Source organism: Schistocerca serialis, chromosome 6, assembly GCF_023864345.2.
Source record: "Schistocerca serialis cubense isolate TAMUIC-IGC-003099 chromosome 6, iqSchSeri2.2, whole genome shotgun sequence".
NCBI classification, from domain to species: domain Eukaryota; kingdom Metazoa; phylum Arthropoda; class Insecta; order Orthoptera; family Acrididae; genus Schistocerca; species Schistocerca serialis.
The window spans coordinates 552,192,762-552,211,596 of NC_064643.1; the positions used below are offsets into that span (position 1 = coordinate 552,192,762).

At 39.4% G+C, this 18,835-nt stretch overlaps 1 protein-coding gene across 2 annotated transcripts in view; it reads right to left on the reverse strand.

Moving 5' to 3' along the window:
• The window catches only part of LOC126483695 (uncharacterized), a 436,703-nt gene that overhangs the window by 65,316 nt on the left and 352,552 nt on the right, over positions 1–18,835 (reverse strand). For both annotated transcript variants that reach the window (XM_050106783.1, XM_050106784.1), the window contains 3 exons: positions 10,773–10,891; positions 3,848–8,492; positions 1,124–1,322 (listed from right to left, as the gene is read on the reverse strand). In XM_050106783.1, coding sequence (XP_049962740.1) covers positions 1,124–1,322; positions 3,848–8,492; positions 10,773–10,891 — 4,963 coding nt within the window. The remainder of the gene's footprint in view (positions 1–1,123; positions 1,323–3,847; positions 8,493–10,772; positions 10,892–18,835) is intronic.

Genomic DNA, 18,835 nt, shown 5'->3' on the forward strand with positions numbered 1-18,835 from the left:
CACAACTGATGATAAAAACACATTCTAACATATGTTAGCCTGCGGATGACAGTAAGAGCTTTTCGCAACACTCGTGAATGTTTGAAATTTCACACTACAAATAGGTATTGATGCAATCAATGAACCATTATGCAGAAGTGACATGAACAGTAAAATATGTGAATCTAGAACTTCAAATACAAATACACACAGTCTCACAAAAAGCAAAATCCCAAAGTCGGCTTTTATATATAAATAAAAGGGTGTACTGCATAGTTTTTTCACTTAGCTGTTTCTGTGTACAGTTCTACACTGGCATGCAGAAGGAGAACACTGTAGTGTGAGTTTATCTCAATCAAAATTGCTAAATTATGCAGCACCTACAAAGCACATCTTCTGCCTGTTGCAGCTAACAATGCATTTATAGGTGAATGATATTTGTCAGTTTCCTGCAGGTCTCATTCTTATCCCACATCACACCACAAAGCACAGCCACAGTTGCTGCACTATTTGTGGAATGTGGGGCTCTTTTCCTCACAACTGCTAATTAACTACACAGAGCTTGCTTCCTCCATTCCCTGCATCCCCCACTATCAGCAGTGGTGAAAAAGCTTACAAATGGTACAATGATTTTGTGGCCAAAGCAGCTAAATTTTAATAGGGTTCTGGCACTTAATCCAAATAAATCCAGATGAGGAAACTTTTTTTCCACTTTTGAAATTTGGACAGAAAGGAGAAGAAAGGGTGGACATCCAGCTTCCATCCATGAGGTTCTGGGGCAACGTGCCAAGCCCTCTTGCCCTGTCATTCAAAACCAGTATACATGCCACTACTGATGATGAAATGTTCCACGTCTTTTGGCACTACCTCTTTCATCATAGTAATCACAAACACAAGGATGATACTACAAGATTAGCACACTGACAGTAATCAACTCCACAGAACAGTTACACAAACAAACAACATTAATCCTCAGATTCAACCAAGTAATGTTAAATGCCTGTATTTTTAGAGCTATAAGTAATATTTAAATAACATGAAAACTGTTCTTCTTCATTTTTGCTACAATTCAATGGAGCATATGTTCTGTGATAATCTGTGATAAGTTGTTAAAACAACTGACAAACATTGCAGAAATGCTTACATGATTGACGAAGGACTCTTGTCTAAGGCATGTCGCTGTCGGGTTACAGAGCAGCTGATTTTGAGTCGGGCCAGATCTCTAGCGAGCCCAGCTGCTTGGTGATGCTGCCCGCCCGCTATTGCAGCTTCCAGACGACGCAACAGGCGGTTTACTGCTAAAGTGTTCATGTTATGCTCTGGAGGAGATGCCTGCAGGTCAGCTGTTCAAGATACCAGTAATACTCATTACAGTTTGTCACACTAGCAAAACAATTATGAAACTGATGTGGCAACCTTTCTAGTCATTTTTACAGTAAGAATGTAACTACCAAGGAAAAGGAGAGTGGTTCTTGTAATGGCAAAACACAGGACTCAGAAAATGTACTAAGGAGACGTTACTGGATTTTACATCAAAGGGCAATGTGCAATAGCTACTAAAGCACATACCATTGTGTGAATTATGACTGGATGCAGTACAGTATCTCATATTATCATTCTTTTCTTTGGTTTTAGTTGCTAAAAGTGTACAGTGTACTTATTTTCTCTTTGACCATGTTTCTTTAATTTAGCACTGTGTTAGGCAGTTACACTTCTGTCAGTTATTATACTTGATATTTACCAATTTCTATTTAGCTATGTTGAAACAGAGTACTCCTATGATCTAATTACAAACAGAAAAAAACACATAAATCCAATTATCAAAATCTACACAATTTTTGATACATAATTTAGTACATGTGAGGAAAAATTATGAATATTAAGGAATCTTTCTGTTAATAAACAAAAATGAAAATAATTTTTGATATTACTTTTAAATAACACAAATTATTTAAGTTATCATCATTTATAAGATGTAAACAACACTGATGTAAAATACAGGACGGGCTATAATATGTTTATCAGGATAGATCACTGGTAACCAAACTCATTGAAAATTCAAAGAACAAATCTAAAGCTATATGGGTAGTTATCAAAAATCAAATAGCATGTGAAACCAAACAACATTAAAATATAAACTTATGTTAAAAAGGATAAATGATGTCTTGCCCATCAAAAATTTCATAGACTTCCAACAAAAATTTTGCAGACATAAGTGAACAGTTAGTGAGTGGACTGGAAGAAAAGAACAAAATATCACCTCCATCATCCAGTAGCATAAGAAATGTGTCTACATCAGTGTCCCTCTAACCCACCAATACAGAAGAAATCTTATCTGTTATGAAAGACTTGAAAACAGAATACTCATGTGGAATTAATGGAATACCAGATGCAATTATTAAAAAAATGCTGTCTTGCTTTAGCTGACCCCTTGACACAGTTGTGCAACAGCTCACTGGCATCGGGAACCTTCCCTTCATGCTTAAAAATGGCAAAACTGAAACTACTGCTCAAAACAGGAAACCCAGAAGAAATTTCAAATTATAGGCCCTACTGCCTGTATTCTCAAAAATTTTAGAAAATTGTTTTTTTTTTTTTTTTTTTTTTTTTTTTTTAAATAAGAGATTGTCTGATTTCCTAAATAAACATAAAATTCTCTCTTCCTCACAGCATGGTTTCAGGAAAGGCTATTCAACTGAGTGTGCAATATATGAATTTCTTAATGAAATCTATGCTAAAATAGATGAGAGTGAGTTTGTGGTAGGTATATGCCTTGTTTTATCCAAAGCTTTCAACATCATTGGCCATAATCCCTTACTGCAGAAGCTTGACCAATTAGGAATTAATCTTCTGGGGCAAAACAACAACAAATATTAAACTTTTCAGGATGCAAAAGAGAATATTAAGAATTATTGAAGGGGTAAACAAAAGGAAATCAAGCAGACCCATATTCAAAAAATGTCAATTCTTCCTCTTCCTTGCACTTTTATATACAAATCGTCAGTTTTCATAAAAAAAAATATATTGATAGACACCCAGATATCTTATTAAAAATGAAGATATACATGCATACAATACAATACAAAAATCTAATCTTCATATGGATCAGGTGAGAACAAACATTGTGCCAAAAAGGCACTCTGCATATTGGGATCAAAATTTACAATAATCTGCCTAACCATATTAAATCAGTAAGTAAACTCAGTAGTTTTAAGGCTAAACTAAAGGCATATTTAATTGATTATTGCTTTTACAGTCTGACAGTTTCCTAGAAACCAAACAACAAAAATAAATATGCATTATGAATATTCTACTTTGTACGTCGTCTCTAACGTTTATTGTATATATGATTCTTTGCTAAATTACTTAAATAACTAGTCACTAGGAACACAATACAAACTGTATTTTATGTTGTGAAGACTTGTAAAGACTGAAGGTGCAGTGGATAAGCACATCAAAGTGATAACAAATTGTTTGGTAGAAAGACAAAGCACTTCTACAGTGCTAATCGAAATGCACATACACCTGGACAGAGAGAGAGAACAGTAGTCTCTCTCTCTCTCTCTCTCTCTCTCTCTCTCTCTCTCTCTCTCTCTGTGTGTGTGTGTGTGTGTGTTGATCCAAAAGCTAAGCAATTTATCACCCTTTCTAAGCAGCAGTGAGCTCCTCCATGCTTCTTCTCTTTTTGTTTTGCTAAGTAATGATCTATCCCCACATAATATATATTAAAGATGCAAATTACACATTACTGATCATGCAATATCTACCTAGTACAAAAGCTGAGCACACATGACATCTGAATAGTTAATCACATAAGTAGTTTCTGTGGGATGTATTATAAATTACTGACAATTGGGCCAATGATTACCTTTGAAATCAGCCAGTCCTTTGGGTAAAGTTAGCTGTGCTGTGAGACGCTCTATTTCACTGTTGTCCCCACTGCTACTATCTGCAGACCTGGTACTTGCTTCTGATGCTGCCCTACTGTGGTCCTTCACTACATGGCGAGGAGATTTGGACTTTGGTGACTTCAGGCCAGATGTTGATGGAAGAGGCTGATTACCACTCGAAGGCTGCTTCTGATTTTGCTGATTATGATGCACTGGAATGTCTGTCACCTTAGAACCAATTGAATTTTTGTCTGGAGTTGCTGAATGTCTTGACAATGGTTGAGGTGATATGCTGTTCTTGTCCCCAACACTTGTAGCAGTTGTGGTTCCCTGTGCAATAGAATCAACAGAAGATGGTGGATAGTTAGCATAGACATGTGGCATATTAGTTTCATTACCAGTTTTTGTTGCTTCTATGCTTGCAAAATCTCTTGCATGTATTAGCTCAAATGTTCCTTTGCCAATGCGATTGTACTGCTTGCTTGCTGATGTAAACAAGACACCATCTTTAACTGCAGCAGTAGATATCTCTTCTACTGTTACTGGCAATACAGATCCATTTACCTGAGCTCTCTTGACTACTTGCAAATTACTGTCACAGCTTTTTTGTAAGTAGCTGTTAACTGGTTCAGATGTCTGTTCAACTTTCCGTATAACAGAATTTGTTTGAACAGAGGCTGAAACTTTGAGTGGCTTTGAACCGTTGAATTTGTTCATTGTAATATTTTCTACAGTAACTTCAGAACTGTGTGTTTTACTTGTTTTGATTTCACTCAGTTTTGAAGACCCCTCTTCTGTCAACATGCTATTTCCTCTGCTGGCATGGCTGCCTCTTTGTAGTGGAATCTTCTTAATAGCCCCTTGACCGATGGCAAGTTTTGCATTATCCTTTTCATGATTCAAAACATTGTTGTTTTGCTTTAAAATATCAATGCTGGGTTCTGAAGTCTTTGCACTAGCCTGACTGGTAGTCCCTTTTGGGCGTTTTGGGAGAGAATCTTTCATCTCTTTTAACATTTCCTTCAACTTCTGTTTCTCAGCTTCATCTGCAGGCATTTTTATTTTTCCTGTATATATCCTTTCTGTTTTTACAGACTTATTTTCTTTATTTAAAACTTCTACAGAAGGAGAGTCATCGTATTTACTGGTGCTATTGTTATTGCTTCCAGCCTGACCAAAGAATGCAATTCGCGCCTTTCTTACTTCATCAACATCTGGATCTTCCTGAAGTCCATTGACTGTAGATGAGCTACTGTCATTCTTTGAAATCAACTGACTGGTCTGTTTCTGATCATTCTCTGTCTTTTTAATATCAATGGCAGTTGCTTCTACGTTGCTGGTATCATGTAGTACTCTGACATTTCCTGAAGTAGAAATACTATCTTTTACCACTGTCTGTGAACTGTTTGCTTGGGAAACTGCTTGAACGGATGTTACTCCAGCATCAAGACCCAAAGAATCTTTGCCTACTTTTTGCTTTTCTGAGTTACTTGTCCTTTCACCATTTACTGTTCGCTTAGAAACATTCTGATTTCCACTGGGTGGAAAATATCGTTTTAGTTCCTGCTCCCAGTCAATAGCACCTTTAGGCTTATTTACAACTGTATCAGCAACCTCACTTTTCACTTGCTCTTCAACATTTCTCTTAGCTGGACTTTCATCACTGTCTGAAGTTTTCTGGAGATTTAAATCCTTGGTCCCTGCAGGCCTTTCCTCAATATTAGAGGGTTTCCATTTACCACAAGCATCACATGTAAGCCTCCAACGAGGATTCTCAAGTGTACATCTAGGGCATGCCCAGATTGAAAGCTGTCTTGGTTTATGATCACCTGCTATTTGTAATGCTGTTTTATTAGTGGTGGTGTTTTCAGATGGTTTAGCAGAACCATTACTATTATTGGAGGTGTTTGAGGAAACAGGTGTTGCTCTCTGAGGCTGGTTATTCTCTACAATACCGTTGCTGTGCGAAAGGCGGAAATGTGATTTTTCTGTACTCTTTGAGGATGGATGACCAGTTAATATGGAATTGTCAGCATCAGTGGCTAAAGGTAATATCTCTTCTTGAACATTGGGTATATTTACTGGAAAGCCACCACCCTCAGCAAATACAGACTGATGTACTGTAACAGATGTGCTTGATGTAGCTCCTGAAATTATTGAATTACTGGTGGGTTGTTGTTTCTGTTCTAATTCTTCATGGTTTTCAGGTGTCACTTTACTATCACCTTTAACACTTTCACCAGCAAACGAAAATCGTTTTTCTGTAACTTCCTTGGAATACTGTTTGACACCATCCTTTGAAAAAAATGATGAATTCACTGTCACTTTTGTCACATTACTTATAGCATTGAAAAGAGAAATAAGTTCTCTAGCTGAGCTGCGTTTAGGAACCTCCACATTTTCAGATATGGGTTCTTCAACAACTACATCCAATTTGTTTGCATTTACTTCAGGCTGAGTGTAGAATTTTTCATCATGTGCTGCCATAAGTGCTTGTTCTCGTGCATGTTCCTTCTGCACTATCTCTGCAGCCTCTCGATCGAGCTCACTAATACTTGCAAGAATTGAAACTTGTGACTTCCTCTTCTCTGCTTCTTTCTTTTTTTCATCATTTCTTTCTAACCGTGAAAATATATTGAATCTGCTGCTGGTTACAATGCTGCTTCCATCATTAGATATAGCAACATTGTTTATTCTTGGAATACCAGATTCTGGCATCCAGTCACACTCCTTACTTTTATCTTTATCTTTCTTCTTCTCAAGACTTTTCATAAAATCTTTCTTGAATCCTGTTATGCTATTTTCTCTCGACACCAAGCTCCTTTTGTACCACGGACGAGGTGATACAGGTGCAGCTTTCGAATCTGATGACCCCGAATCTATCTTCGGCATTTCTTTATTAGGTTTCAAGACCCCACGTTCTAGTTTTAAAGAATCATTGCAGACTACAGGTTCATTCTTAGCACCCAAATCTGACCTTACAGTTACAGGAGAAGATGGTGGTGATCCCATACTTCTCCTGTCTGCATGTGCTTTCAGTTTTGCAATGTTAGCAATTAGCCTTTCCTTTTCCTCTTGTGATAACCTATTCTCTGTCTTTTTATCATCTGCCTGTATTTCTTTGTCCTTGCTTTTCTTTGCGCTTGTTTCTCCCGATTGTTCTATTGCTGGGGGAGGGGGTGCTGGTCGCTTCTTTCTACCGATACTTGAAAATTGTGGACTGTGCTTATCTATAGGATCCGCAATACCATTTGTTGAATTTTTATTTACCAGGGGGGGTGGTGGAGCTCTTCGTTTTCCTCTCACATGGCAATATGCACCAGCTCTTCTGTCTTTGCAGGACTCACTAGCACTCCTTTTATGACGTGGTTGATTGAGACTACTCACTTCACCATTGTCCATACTATTTTTGTTATGCTTGTGTTCCAATGTATTTGGAAGGCTGTAGTCATTACACTCTGGCTTCACAAACTCGGGAGGAATTGGAGCTCTACGTTTTTTCTTACCAAGTGAATTTAAACTACCTGGAGGAGAAATTGGAATGACATGATTTGCACCATTCAACACATTTGTTGCTCTCTGCCTTCTTGTAGCAAGGACAGGGCTATCATTTGGAGTGTTCACACCACTTCGTAATATTGTATCACTACCATACAATTGGTACTTTTTCTTTAGAGTTAAATACTTTTCCTGTTCCCTTAATCTGTCCCTGTTAAGAACACGTTTTTTGTACGTTTCTGTTTCAGGTCCAATGGCAATCCACTTTTCTGGTGGATTTGCTGAACCAAACGGTCGATATGCTGCAGGAGTAACAAAAGCAAAACTGTTAACTGTAGCAGTGCTAAAAAGTGTATCAATGCTACCACAACTTGAACTCTGTGTCCGTATCAGTTTTGGAGTTGAAGGGATTGATGGCAGCACCAAACCATCTGCAAAATCCCCAACTTCATCATCTTCTTCATCTCCTCCACTTTTGCCTTTCTTGAACCACCGAAGAAAGGAAAAGAATCCACTTGTCCCTTTCTCTTTGCGTGATGAAGATGAAGTCTGCAGAGAAGCAGTAATGGAAGAATGTGACTCCTTGCTTATGCTTCCAGTGCTCAAAACTCTGCTGCCGTGTGCCAAGGGATCATTTGTGTTGAAACTCTCTAGGTCAATTTCTTCAGATGAATTCATTCTTTTGATGAGGTCACCATTCTGAGATGTGTTCAGAGGTGATTTACATTTACTGACATTTGTCAGTGCAGTACATTGTTCTTCATTTGTATCAAATATTCCAACTGGCTCATAGAAATTACTATAGCAATCATGAAAATCATATACAGAATCATCTTTAGCATCATACCACTGATATTCACTGTAGTCACCTGATCTGCATGTTCGGAAAGATCTATATGATTTTGAAGACTTAAGACTTCTCAGGGATCCACTGTATAGTCTATAACTCTCCTTTCTCACTTTGTACAATGGGGTGGTTTGTGGCAATGTTTTAAAGTCACTGTTCACTTCACACTCTGGCTCCTTTGGTTCCTGTATGACTGAAAGCCGCTCAATTTGGCTTGCTGGGCGCTTCTTCCTTCTGGCGGCTGGTTGTGGTTTGGCACACGGTTCGATAGTCACAGGCTGAAATCAGATTACAGCAAATATCAGCATCACAACTGATGCCCAAATAAAGGTTAGTAGTGGCAACTCCATGCAAAATTTTGCACTGCACACAACCAGCCAATGACAAAAGAGCCAGAGGAGTGAATTTTAAGATGCAACCTCATATTCAAGATGAAATCAGAGTTTTAACAAATTTTATTATGGAATACACATGTGTAACATTAAACAGGGGAAAGAAGTGAGAATTATAACCTCCATGATTTGGAGAGAAATCTCTCTTTTAGATGGTAGCTTATTCATATGCCACAGATTCTGCTCTGCTGCATGCAACAAGCACATCCAAGGAGCCTAAAGCTACAAGAATTTTCACATATAGCAGAATGAATGGCCTGACAAATTTTTCTTCATAGTACAAAAATCACGATGTGATACTTTTTAGGGGCTCATTTCATATTCTGTGGTAAAAAAAACAGCAGAAGCAAAACAAGAAAGCGTCCAGTCAATTATACCTGGTGCCATTAGTTGCAAAAGAATAAATCACATTTGAATGGAAACTTGAGCTAATACAGCTAGTACACTAAGGGGTTTAATTGGAGTTATTTCTGCATAAATGTAGTACTTCAGTAATAGCTATGAAATGGAAGGCAGTAGGTTGTCCATGCTGGCAAAACTAGTAAAATTAACATGTAATGTTTTTATCATGCCAAAATTTTAGTGATCTATTATACAACTATGCAACACCACAGTATTTCAAGGGAATGAAAAACATATGTACACAAATATGTTACTTTTTGTAGGTATGGAAATGAACTTACACATGACATTTACTACTAGCCTACACAAAATAAGGAATGAGAAATGAGATTTAGGTTTACAATGACATGAACAATATTTCATTGTGGCTGTTCTTTGCTGAAAACAAACATGAAATTTGTAATGTACTTCCAAACATGAATTACATTTGCTTGTGTAGGACTCAAGCAATAAACAACTGTAATAATTACTGAATACTATATCACAGAAAACTACAAAATATTAACATGGAACTTGAAGCCGACCAGTCATTTTCTGTTTCCTTCTCTCGCTCTCTCATGGGACCTCTATAACACTGTGACTTGATCATAAAGCATGTTCAGGTGAATAATAATTACATAACTAATACAATAATAACTACAGTGTGGCTGTGTAAGGAATCTGTAGTAGAATAATGAAAGGCTGAAAGCAACATATATCATCATTTTCAAAGGCACACATCAATTCCCAGTCCAGTATATAGATTAATTCTTGATAATCATGAGCAAAGAGTATCATCTGTTTGACTTTTGAACTTGGCAAAAATTCCTTTACCACATAGAAATTGGATCTCTCAGTCCGTAACTCAAGTTTCAACAGTAGGGGCAGTTTGAAGTGGAAAACAGAAATGAGCATTTGGCGTCATTGGCCGGGAGGCCCCTTACGGGGCAGGTCCGGCCACCTTGGTGCAAGTCTTATTACATTTGATGCCACATTGGGCGACCTGCGCACCAGGTGGGGATTAAATGATGATGAAGACAACACAACAACCAGTCCTTGAGCAGAGAAAATCCCTGAACTAGCCAGGAATCGAACCCGGGCCTGTAGGATGGCAATACGTCATGCTGACCACTCAGCTATCGGGGTGGACAGTTTGAAGTGAGAATGCTCTGTCTTTAACATCAAATCTCTGTTTCAAAAAGGGCTGCAATGTCCAGCTATCTCTGCTTCTGTTCAGTAGTAAAGCTGTAATGGATTCATTATGAAGAAAGTTTTCTCTGGTTTACATAACATGTAAGACTTCTAGGCACTGAAATTGGTGGAATCCATGTGTACTCAAAAAGTCCTTCACAAGTAACATGGCAGCCTTCTTTAAGAGCATCTGCTAGCAGCTTTATACTTTGTTCATCTGTTCACATACTTGCTTTCCTGGTCTGGTATCACTGTTTATGTTCACTTGATCATAACAAAGATTACTGGTCCAGTGGAAAAAAATTACTAGCCCAGTGGGAAACTGAAATACAGTTTGCTGTTATACCACTGCAAACTTCAGTTAAAGCACTATAGATTTTTGTTCAGTTTTTGCCATAACCGTTATCAATGCTGCCTGTGCAGCCCTTATTCTTCAACAGTCATGGTACCTGAGAACAAGGGAGGTTATATTTTGAATGTGCACCTCAACACATTCTTCTTTCTCATCCCCATCTCTGTACAGGAACAACAAAAAATGATGCTACAGAGTGCTACTAAGGTACTAAGAAGCATGTAAAGGAGTGTATATCTTACCTTCCCCTGAGGCTGTTCTGGAATTTCTGTTTTCTTTGGTTTAGTTTTATTTCTTGCAGGTGGTTCTGGCTTCCCTTCTGAAGATTGATTTTCATCTCTGCCATGCCGTAGATTTTTTTCTGTAAGCACAGAATGCATAAAATTACATAGCTGGTGAGCTCTCTGTAAACAAAATACTTTTAAGAAAATTAATATTGATTTGGATGTTAATTTCTGTAGTACAGGACATGAGGCATACGTGAGCTACAGCTAAGCTGTTACGTACTTTAGTGATCCTTGGGCCTCAAGCCAGATGAAATGTCATAAATCACACAATAGTACAGATATTTAGCATAATGCTACAATCAGATCATCTGATCTACTGAGGGACACAGCACATTGGCAAAGGTCAAACACAGATAGGATTTGACAAAAGACAAAAGCAATAATGCAATTGCACTTTACCTGCAATGTATCATCTAAATTCAATGGAAAGTGAAAGAGCTATAATGTTTAATGTCTCTTCCATACCCCAGTCAGCAACCTGTACTACTCTGCTCTCTCAAATATGATTTTGGCCTTCACTGACCAGGCATTTATCACACTGGTCAGGAAAATCCACACTTGAACAATGACACAAAGAAATTCAGAGCCATACATGGTTCTCGTAATAAAGCAAATCTGAACATTACATTACCAAAGAGTACACAATAAAACACAATTGTCACTCCAAAAATAGGTGAAACCCATTTGCACTTTTTCACATACCATCCTGAAAGCCACGGCTAAAGGCAATGGTATATTTCTTGACTTCTGAAAAGATTTTGACTAAATACCACCCTACCACCTTAAACATTTGACTGAATGAGGATTGTTTATAAGGTAGAATGCAGTAATTAAGTCTGTTGGGATCTTTGATGATCATGTTGTGTAGTATATTAATGATCTAGCAGTCCTTTTTGCAGATTTTGCAATTGTATGTAATAAGGTACGATCTGGAAGTGCTTCATAGGTATTCAACCTGACTTTGTTAAGGTTTGAAAGAGATGTAAAGATGGGCAACTTACTTTAAATGTTCAGAAATATAAAATGGTGCTTTTTACAAAATGAAAAAAAAGTAATATCCTTGATTACAATAACAATTAGTCAGTACTGGAATCAGTTAACTCATGCAAATACCTGGGTATACCAACCTGTGGGGATACAAAATGGAACAATCAAGGAAATTCATGGACAGAGCAATACATAAAATAAGAGAAAAGCAATTACTCACACACAGAAAGAAGACTGATGCATGGAGCACACAGAAACATAACAGCAAAAAGCATTCACACTAGCTTTTGAGCTCTTGCTCTTTTCTAGCAAAAGCACACACATTCACACACAACCAAATAGATACCAAAAACATGCATTCCTGTGGCCAAAGTGAGACTTATTATTGATACACGATTATTGAAAGCTGTTGTCTGAGCTGACAGAGGTGGGGAGGGGGTACAGGAGAATGCAAAAGTTGGGGGGGGGGGGGGAGATAGTGGGAAACAGGCAGGACTTTTGACAAATGACTCAGCTGCTGCACAACAAGATGAAAGGAGTAAAGAGGGTACAGGAAAAAGTGATATAAGAAGAGGGAAATGTCTGTATGGTAGTGGTGGTGCGGAGCAGGGGGGGGGGGGGGGGGGGGGGGGTTGGGCAAGAGAGCAAGAGTGTGTTGTGGGAGAAGACAGTGCATGGAGAGGAAGACAAAGGTAAAGTGGGAACAGGTTAGTGGGGGTTTAGGCCAGGGAGATTGCGAGAACTTGGGATATGGTGCCAAACATCTGTGTGACCCATCCTAGGATATTGCTCAAGTGTGTAGGATCCCTAACAAATGTGATTGACAGGGAATATCGAACGTATACAAAGAAGGTCAGTGTGAATGGTCCCAGGCTTGTTTAGCATCAGATGGTGGAAAAACTGAACTAGCAAATGCTTACAGGTAGATACACAAGTATCTCTGAACTACGCAGATCAGAATTGTCTCAACAGAATATCCTGAGTTCTCGCAATCCCGTTGGCCTAAACGTCTTCTAATCTGCTCCCTCTGCTGCACTTTACCTTTTCCCTCCTCTTTTCTGTCCACACTGCTCCTTCCTTATGCAGGTTGTGCACTTTCTTCTCCCAGGACTCTTCTCCCCCCCCCCCCCCCGCTCCACACCCCCCCCACCCTTCCAAAATGGGAAATCTCCCCCTCTCTCTCTTTCCCTCCATCTCCCCTTTTCCTTTTCTACCCCTCCCCACCATCTCTCCACTTTCTTTATCCCTCTTAACCTCCACCTTCCTCTCCTTTTTTTTCACTTCTCCCTTTCCCCTCCTCTCCCTCTTCCTGTACCTCTTCTTGCTCTACCCTCTGTACTCCTTTCATCTTGTTGTGCAGCTGCAAAGTTATCTGTCCAAAGACCTGCCTCTATCCTGCTACCCTATCTCTGCATCATTACCTAACCCTCCCCACCTCCATCACCTCAGACAACAGCTTTCAAAACCTAAGTATCAATGATAAGTCTCACTGTGGCCACAGGAGTGCATGTTTGGATATCTGTGCAGTTGTTTGTGTGAGTGACTGTGCATTTGGTAGAAAAAGAGCATGGGCTCGAAAGCTAGCGTGAAGTCTGTTTCCTGTTATGTGTCTCTGTGCTCCACACATTGGTCCTCTGCAGGTGAGTGATTGTCTTTCCCACATTTTCCGTAACTGGAGCAATGTTATTGGATCAGATGTAGGTGAAGTCAGTGGCAGACTTCAAATCACTGACAGGACACTAGGGAAATGCAATCAGTCTACAAAAGAGATTGCATACAAAACGTTTTTGTGACCCATACTAGAAAATTGATCAAGTGTGTGGGATCCATACCAAATAAGATTAATCAGGGGATACTGAACATTTACAAAAATGGTCAGTCTGAATGGTCAAAGGTTTGTCTGGTCCATGGAACAACATCAAGGAAATGCTGAAAAAACTGAACTCTCAGCTACTTGTAAGTAGACACAAATTATCATGAAAGCCCACTTAACAATAGTTCAAGAACCAGCTTTCAAGAATCTAGGAATATACTACAAAACCCTAGGTATTACTCCCATAGGCATCAGGAAGACAAGATTAGCCAAGTTACTGCACACACAGAGGTGTTCAACCAACCATTCTTGTTGTGTTTCACACATGAATGGAACAAGAAAAATCCTAATAATTTATATAATGGTAAGTACTCTCTGCCATGCACTTCACAGTGGTTTGCAGACTGTGGATGTAGATGCACAAAACTTGTTATCTACACAACAGCTTGCTAGGTATTTGTTGAAAAAGGTCCACAGACATTCATATTATTGGCAATTTAAAACTGGAGTCAGCAAGTTTCAGCTGAGCAAAGCATCAAAAACTATCTTAGGCTTGCTTAAAGTCCACCAAGGCAGCAGTTACCATTAGGATGTTCAGCAACCATCAGGGGAAGTAACCATGGTCTCATTATTTGAATTCGGAAGTGCTTTTGTTCCTGGTACAGCTTATGGAACATACTACCCCTGCACTTGTGCCTTCCTCGTCAGTAAGTCAAGACATCTGATGATAGCAGCATGGTATATTACTAAAATATTACATGATTTCTATAGTTCCACCAAGCTGAACACTCAGAAAAGAGTAAGGAAAAATAAGAGTTATTACTTTTGAGGATGCTGTATAGTGAGAGCTGCAAACAGCACACAGATAACGATAGTGTATCTTAAACGAAGGCATCAAAAATTTACAAAACATTGTTTCTGAGTATAGAGTAAGATAGCTACAGACCATAGCAAAAACCATTCACCATTTCATCAACACACTTGTGCAGTATAAATATTATGATTAGCTGTATGCCTATGCATGTGTGGTCAAGTGGGTAAGTGTCGGACAGTAAATCTTGAGCTCTAGTATGCAATCTCAAATCTGTAATAGGATTTTTTCTGTCACTTATCACTTCTTCCACTTCTAGCAGTGAGAAGTGTAAAAGAAAAACACCAAGTTAAACAATGTTAGAGTCTGTGTTCATGTAGGTCCCCCTATAACAGGTTGGGGGTCGGAAAGTGCACATCATCCCCAACAGAGCCATGCCTAGTAAAGTGCTGTATCAGTGCAGTGTCCCAACCAACCTTAAGGTCAAGGACAGCTTTACCTTTCGTGTTTAAAATTCAGTTGGGACCATGTCTGTATCTACACGATGGTAAAGGTTTCCGATTTGCATGAACACACACAGATTGTAAAGAATTTGTTTGAAATCTAGTTCCATTATGGAGTGTTTACTTCAGCACCCAAAAGGCTATCAAAACTGTTTATAATGAACTATAGGAGAGCATAAAAACATTTATTCCTTTACTTAGTTTGTTGCAGTATGTTCCACAAATGAAGGGTTGTGGTACAGAATGTGTCAGTGTGCTAGTCAAATTTAATTCTGATTTCTGTTCAAGAACAAAAGATTAGAGCTCTTGCCCCCTCTCTCTTTTCTTCAAGAGTGCATGCAATACTCTACTCCTTTCTCTCGAAAAATGAAGTGTAGTATCAAGGAGCTATAAAGACAAAACAATGTGTTCCACAATACTGGTTACAGTAATAAGAATTTCATAACTATACGATTCAATGTGAGTTTATGCACAGCAAAGAGTATGCAATTAGTATCCTAAAATCAAACATGTATAAGATACAGCTATTTTAAAAATGGAAGATGAATAAGATTTCCTTTTCTTCAAAGTTTGCAATAATTCTTATCTCAAAAGTCACTGGACATAGTGCTTCAGTAAACCCACAGCATAATTTGGGATACAAAGCCTGAAAATAATAAACATGTTTAATAACTTTTTCAAAAATGATAATTACAGTTAGTCTCCTCTCATCATAGTACACTTGTAAGTATGTTCTCTCGTGCCGTACACAATGGAAAAGTACATACAATGAATACAGACACTGAATTAAAAACCAAGCAGCTACACTGTTTGCCATTAAAATAGGCATGAAGTGTACAACATGTATGGATTAGCATTTCAGTGTAACCGCACAAAGCAAGTGCGATTAATGCGATCTACATTCTGTACATAAGGAAAGATCACACAGCAGAATTCTCACTGAGAAATCACATTTTAATGATGGGTGGTTGTGAGATCATGTTATGCCTCATGTTATGCCAGCATGTGTGAGAATTCAACAGTGGCAGGATGGTGGCCTATCAAAACTGCAGGTTATTGTTTCACAATAATGCTGCCTGCAGAGGTCAGGATCACACAACTGTCATGCATATCAGCAAAAGATGAGATCGAGAGAGCCATACTAAGTGCTTTGCAGGACAATCTCTGGAGTGTCACAGACTATCATTACCTCGCAAATAAAACTCTAGACCCAGTCTGAACAGGCCTCAGATGGCCCAACGCTTCTGGCCAACTGCTGTGCCATACTCAGCCAATAGGTGTTGTTGGATGCATACATGGAGAGGCACATGATCAGCACACCATTCTCCTGGCCGCTGTCAGTTTTCATGACCAGAGCTGCTACTTCTCAGTCAAGCAGCTCTTCAATTGGCCTCACAAGAGCTGAGTGCACCCCGTTTGCCAACAGTGCTTGGCAGGCCTGAACAGTCACCCATCTGAGTGCTCGCCATGTCTGACAGTGCTTAACTTCAGTGTTCTGATGGGAACTGGTGTTACAGCTGCGGCAAGACCATTCGCTTTATCCCACAACTATTGTGGAAATAAGAATCAGTTGGTTCAGGAGAGCCATACTCAGTAGCATGCAAACTTCACAAAATCAGTGCCAAAGATGACATGCATATTCTTCACTCAGTCAAGCAGAATCATACTACCACATCATACACCTTGAGTCATGAAATGGGTTTATTTACAGCATGACAAGTATCCATGTGGACAGTGCGATGATGTCTGGAGTAACGTGGACTTTCAGCACGGCAGTCATCATTGTGGCTTTCTTTGAGGCAGCGGCAGGAGTGAGAGGCATGCTCACAGTATTGCACCCAGTGACAACACTGACCACAGAAGTGATGTTACTTCGTCTTTTCAGTTGAATCCTAGTTCTGGGTACAGCCTCACAATAGACATATCCATGTGTGGAGGCTGCACAGAGAAACTGCATCCATCATCATTATAACAGGCCTAGCACCTAGCATGATGGTAGAGAATGTGGTTGGCTAGGCAACATAATCACGTCTGGTTTGCAAAGCCAGAAAATAAGAGTTACAGAATCTTGAGCTTATAATACCTTTGACTAAAATACAGTGCTGCTTTACTTTCTAATGCTTTCCTAAGTGGAAACAACTCCCCCCCTCTAGAGCACACCAGAATCTTAAGTGACCCCTGGGTAAGCCCTTGACTATATCTTTTATTGATCATGTACAATAATAAAAACAGATTAATATACCTAACATTGCACACTGGAGAAAAAAGGGTTGCAGAAACCAAAAAAAGAAAAACATTCAAATATGAGTGCATTCAACATGGTTTGTGTGGAAATTGTAGCCAGTCACTTTATAATGTTTTTAATACTTTTATTTTCCCCATTAACCAGCTTTCAGGTTGATGCAGGCCCATCATCAGATGGTGGATATTTACAAGAACTTCATACACTGGCAGGAAAAATTGCTGTATCAAAAAATAATTAATTTAGAGTAATGAAATTTTGAGAATACATTTGCCTAGGTAACATATGTAAGTGAGTAACATTGCAAAATCACTAGTTAATGTAAGTGCAAGGTAAGCCATTGCAAATGTGAAATGCTGATACATTAATAACAGGCGTAACTGTCAGGATGTTGAATGCAAGCATGCAAACGTGCATGAATTGTGTTGTACAGGTGTCAGATGTCAGTTTGTGGGATTGGGTTATATGCCTGTTGCAGTTGACAGGGGCAGTTAATGCTGGTTGTGGATGACAATGGAATTGCTGTCCAATGATATCCAGTGAGCTCAACTGGAGACAGATCTAGTGGTTAAGCAGGTCACTGCAACATGTTGACACTTGAAGAGCATGTTGGCTTACAACAGCAGTATGTGGGTGAGTGTTATCCAGCTGGAAAATACCTCCTGGAATGCTGTTAACGAATGGCAAAACAACAGGTCAAATCACCAGACTCTCATCAAATTTGTGGTCAGGGTGTGTGGAATAACCATGGGAGTGTTCCTGCTGTCACACCACAAACCATAACTCCAGGTGTGGGTCCAATGTGAATTAGCACACAGACAGGTTGGTTGAAGGTGCTCATCTGGCCACTTCCTAACCAACACATGGGCATCATGGCGCTGCGACACAACCAGCTTTCATCAGAAAACACAACAGACCTCCACCCTGCCCTCCAATGAGCTTTTGCTTGACACCACTGAAGTCAAAAATGGTGGTGGTTTGGAGTCAGTAGAATGCAAGCTACAGAGCGTCAGGCTTGAGCTGTCCTTGACATACCCGATTTGTAACAGTTTGTTGTGTCACAGAGGTGGCAACTGCTGCTCAAATTGCTGTTGCAGATGCATACAAAGCGCCACAGCCATATGCCGAACATTATGGTCTTCCCTCTCAGTAGTGCCATGGGGCTGTCGGGAGCCCAGTCTTCTTGCAACCGTACATTCCCGTGACTACTGTTGCCAGCAATCAAGCAATCATGTACAGTGCCTACATACCTGCCAAGTCTTTCTGCAATACTGCAGAAGGAACATCCAGCTTCTCGTAGCCCTACGAAGTGGAGTAGCACAGTGGTCCACCCACTGGATTCACATTTGCATTCGGGAGGACAATGGTTCAAAATTGCATCCGGCCATCCAAATTTAGGTTTTCCTGATTTCCCCAACTGCTTAAGACAAATGTCAGGCTCATTCCTTCGAAAGGGTATGGCCGCTTTTCTTCTCCATCCTTCCCTAATCCGAGCTTGTCTCTAATGACCTCATTGTCGACGAGCTGTTAAAGACTAATCTCTTCCCTCCTTCCTCTCATAGCCCTATTACACAATCTCGTTCACATTCAGTGAGGTGATGATAGTGGCATCCTTGTCATGTTAAAGGCATTCTTGACTAACACCAACTCACCATGCCCAAT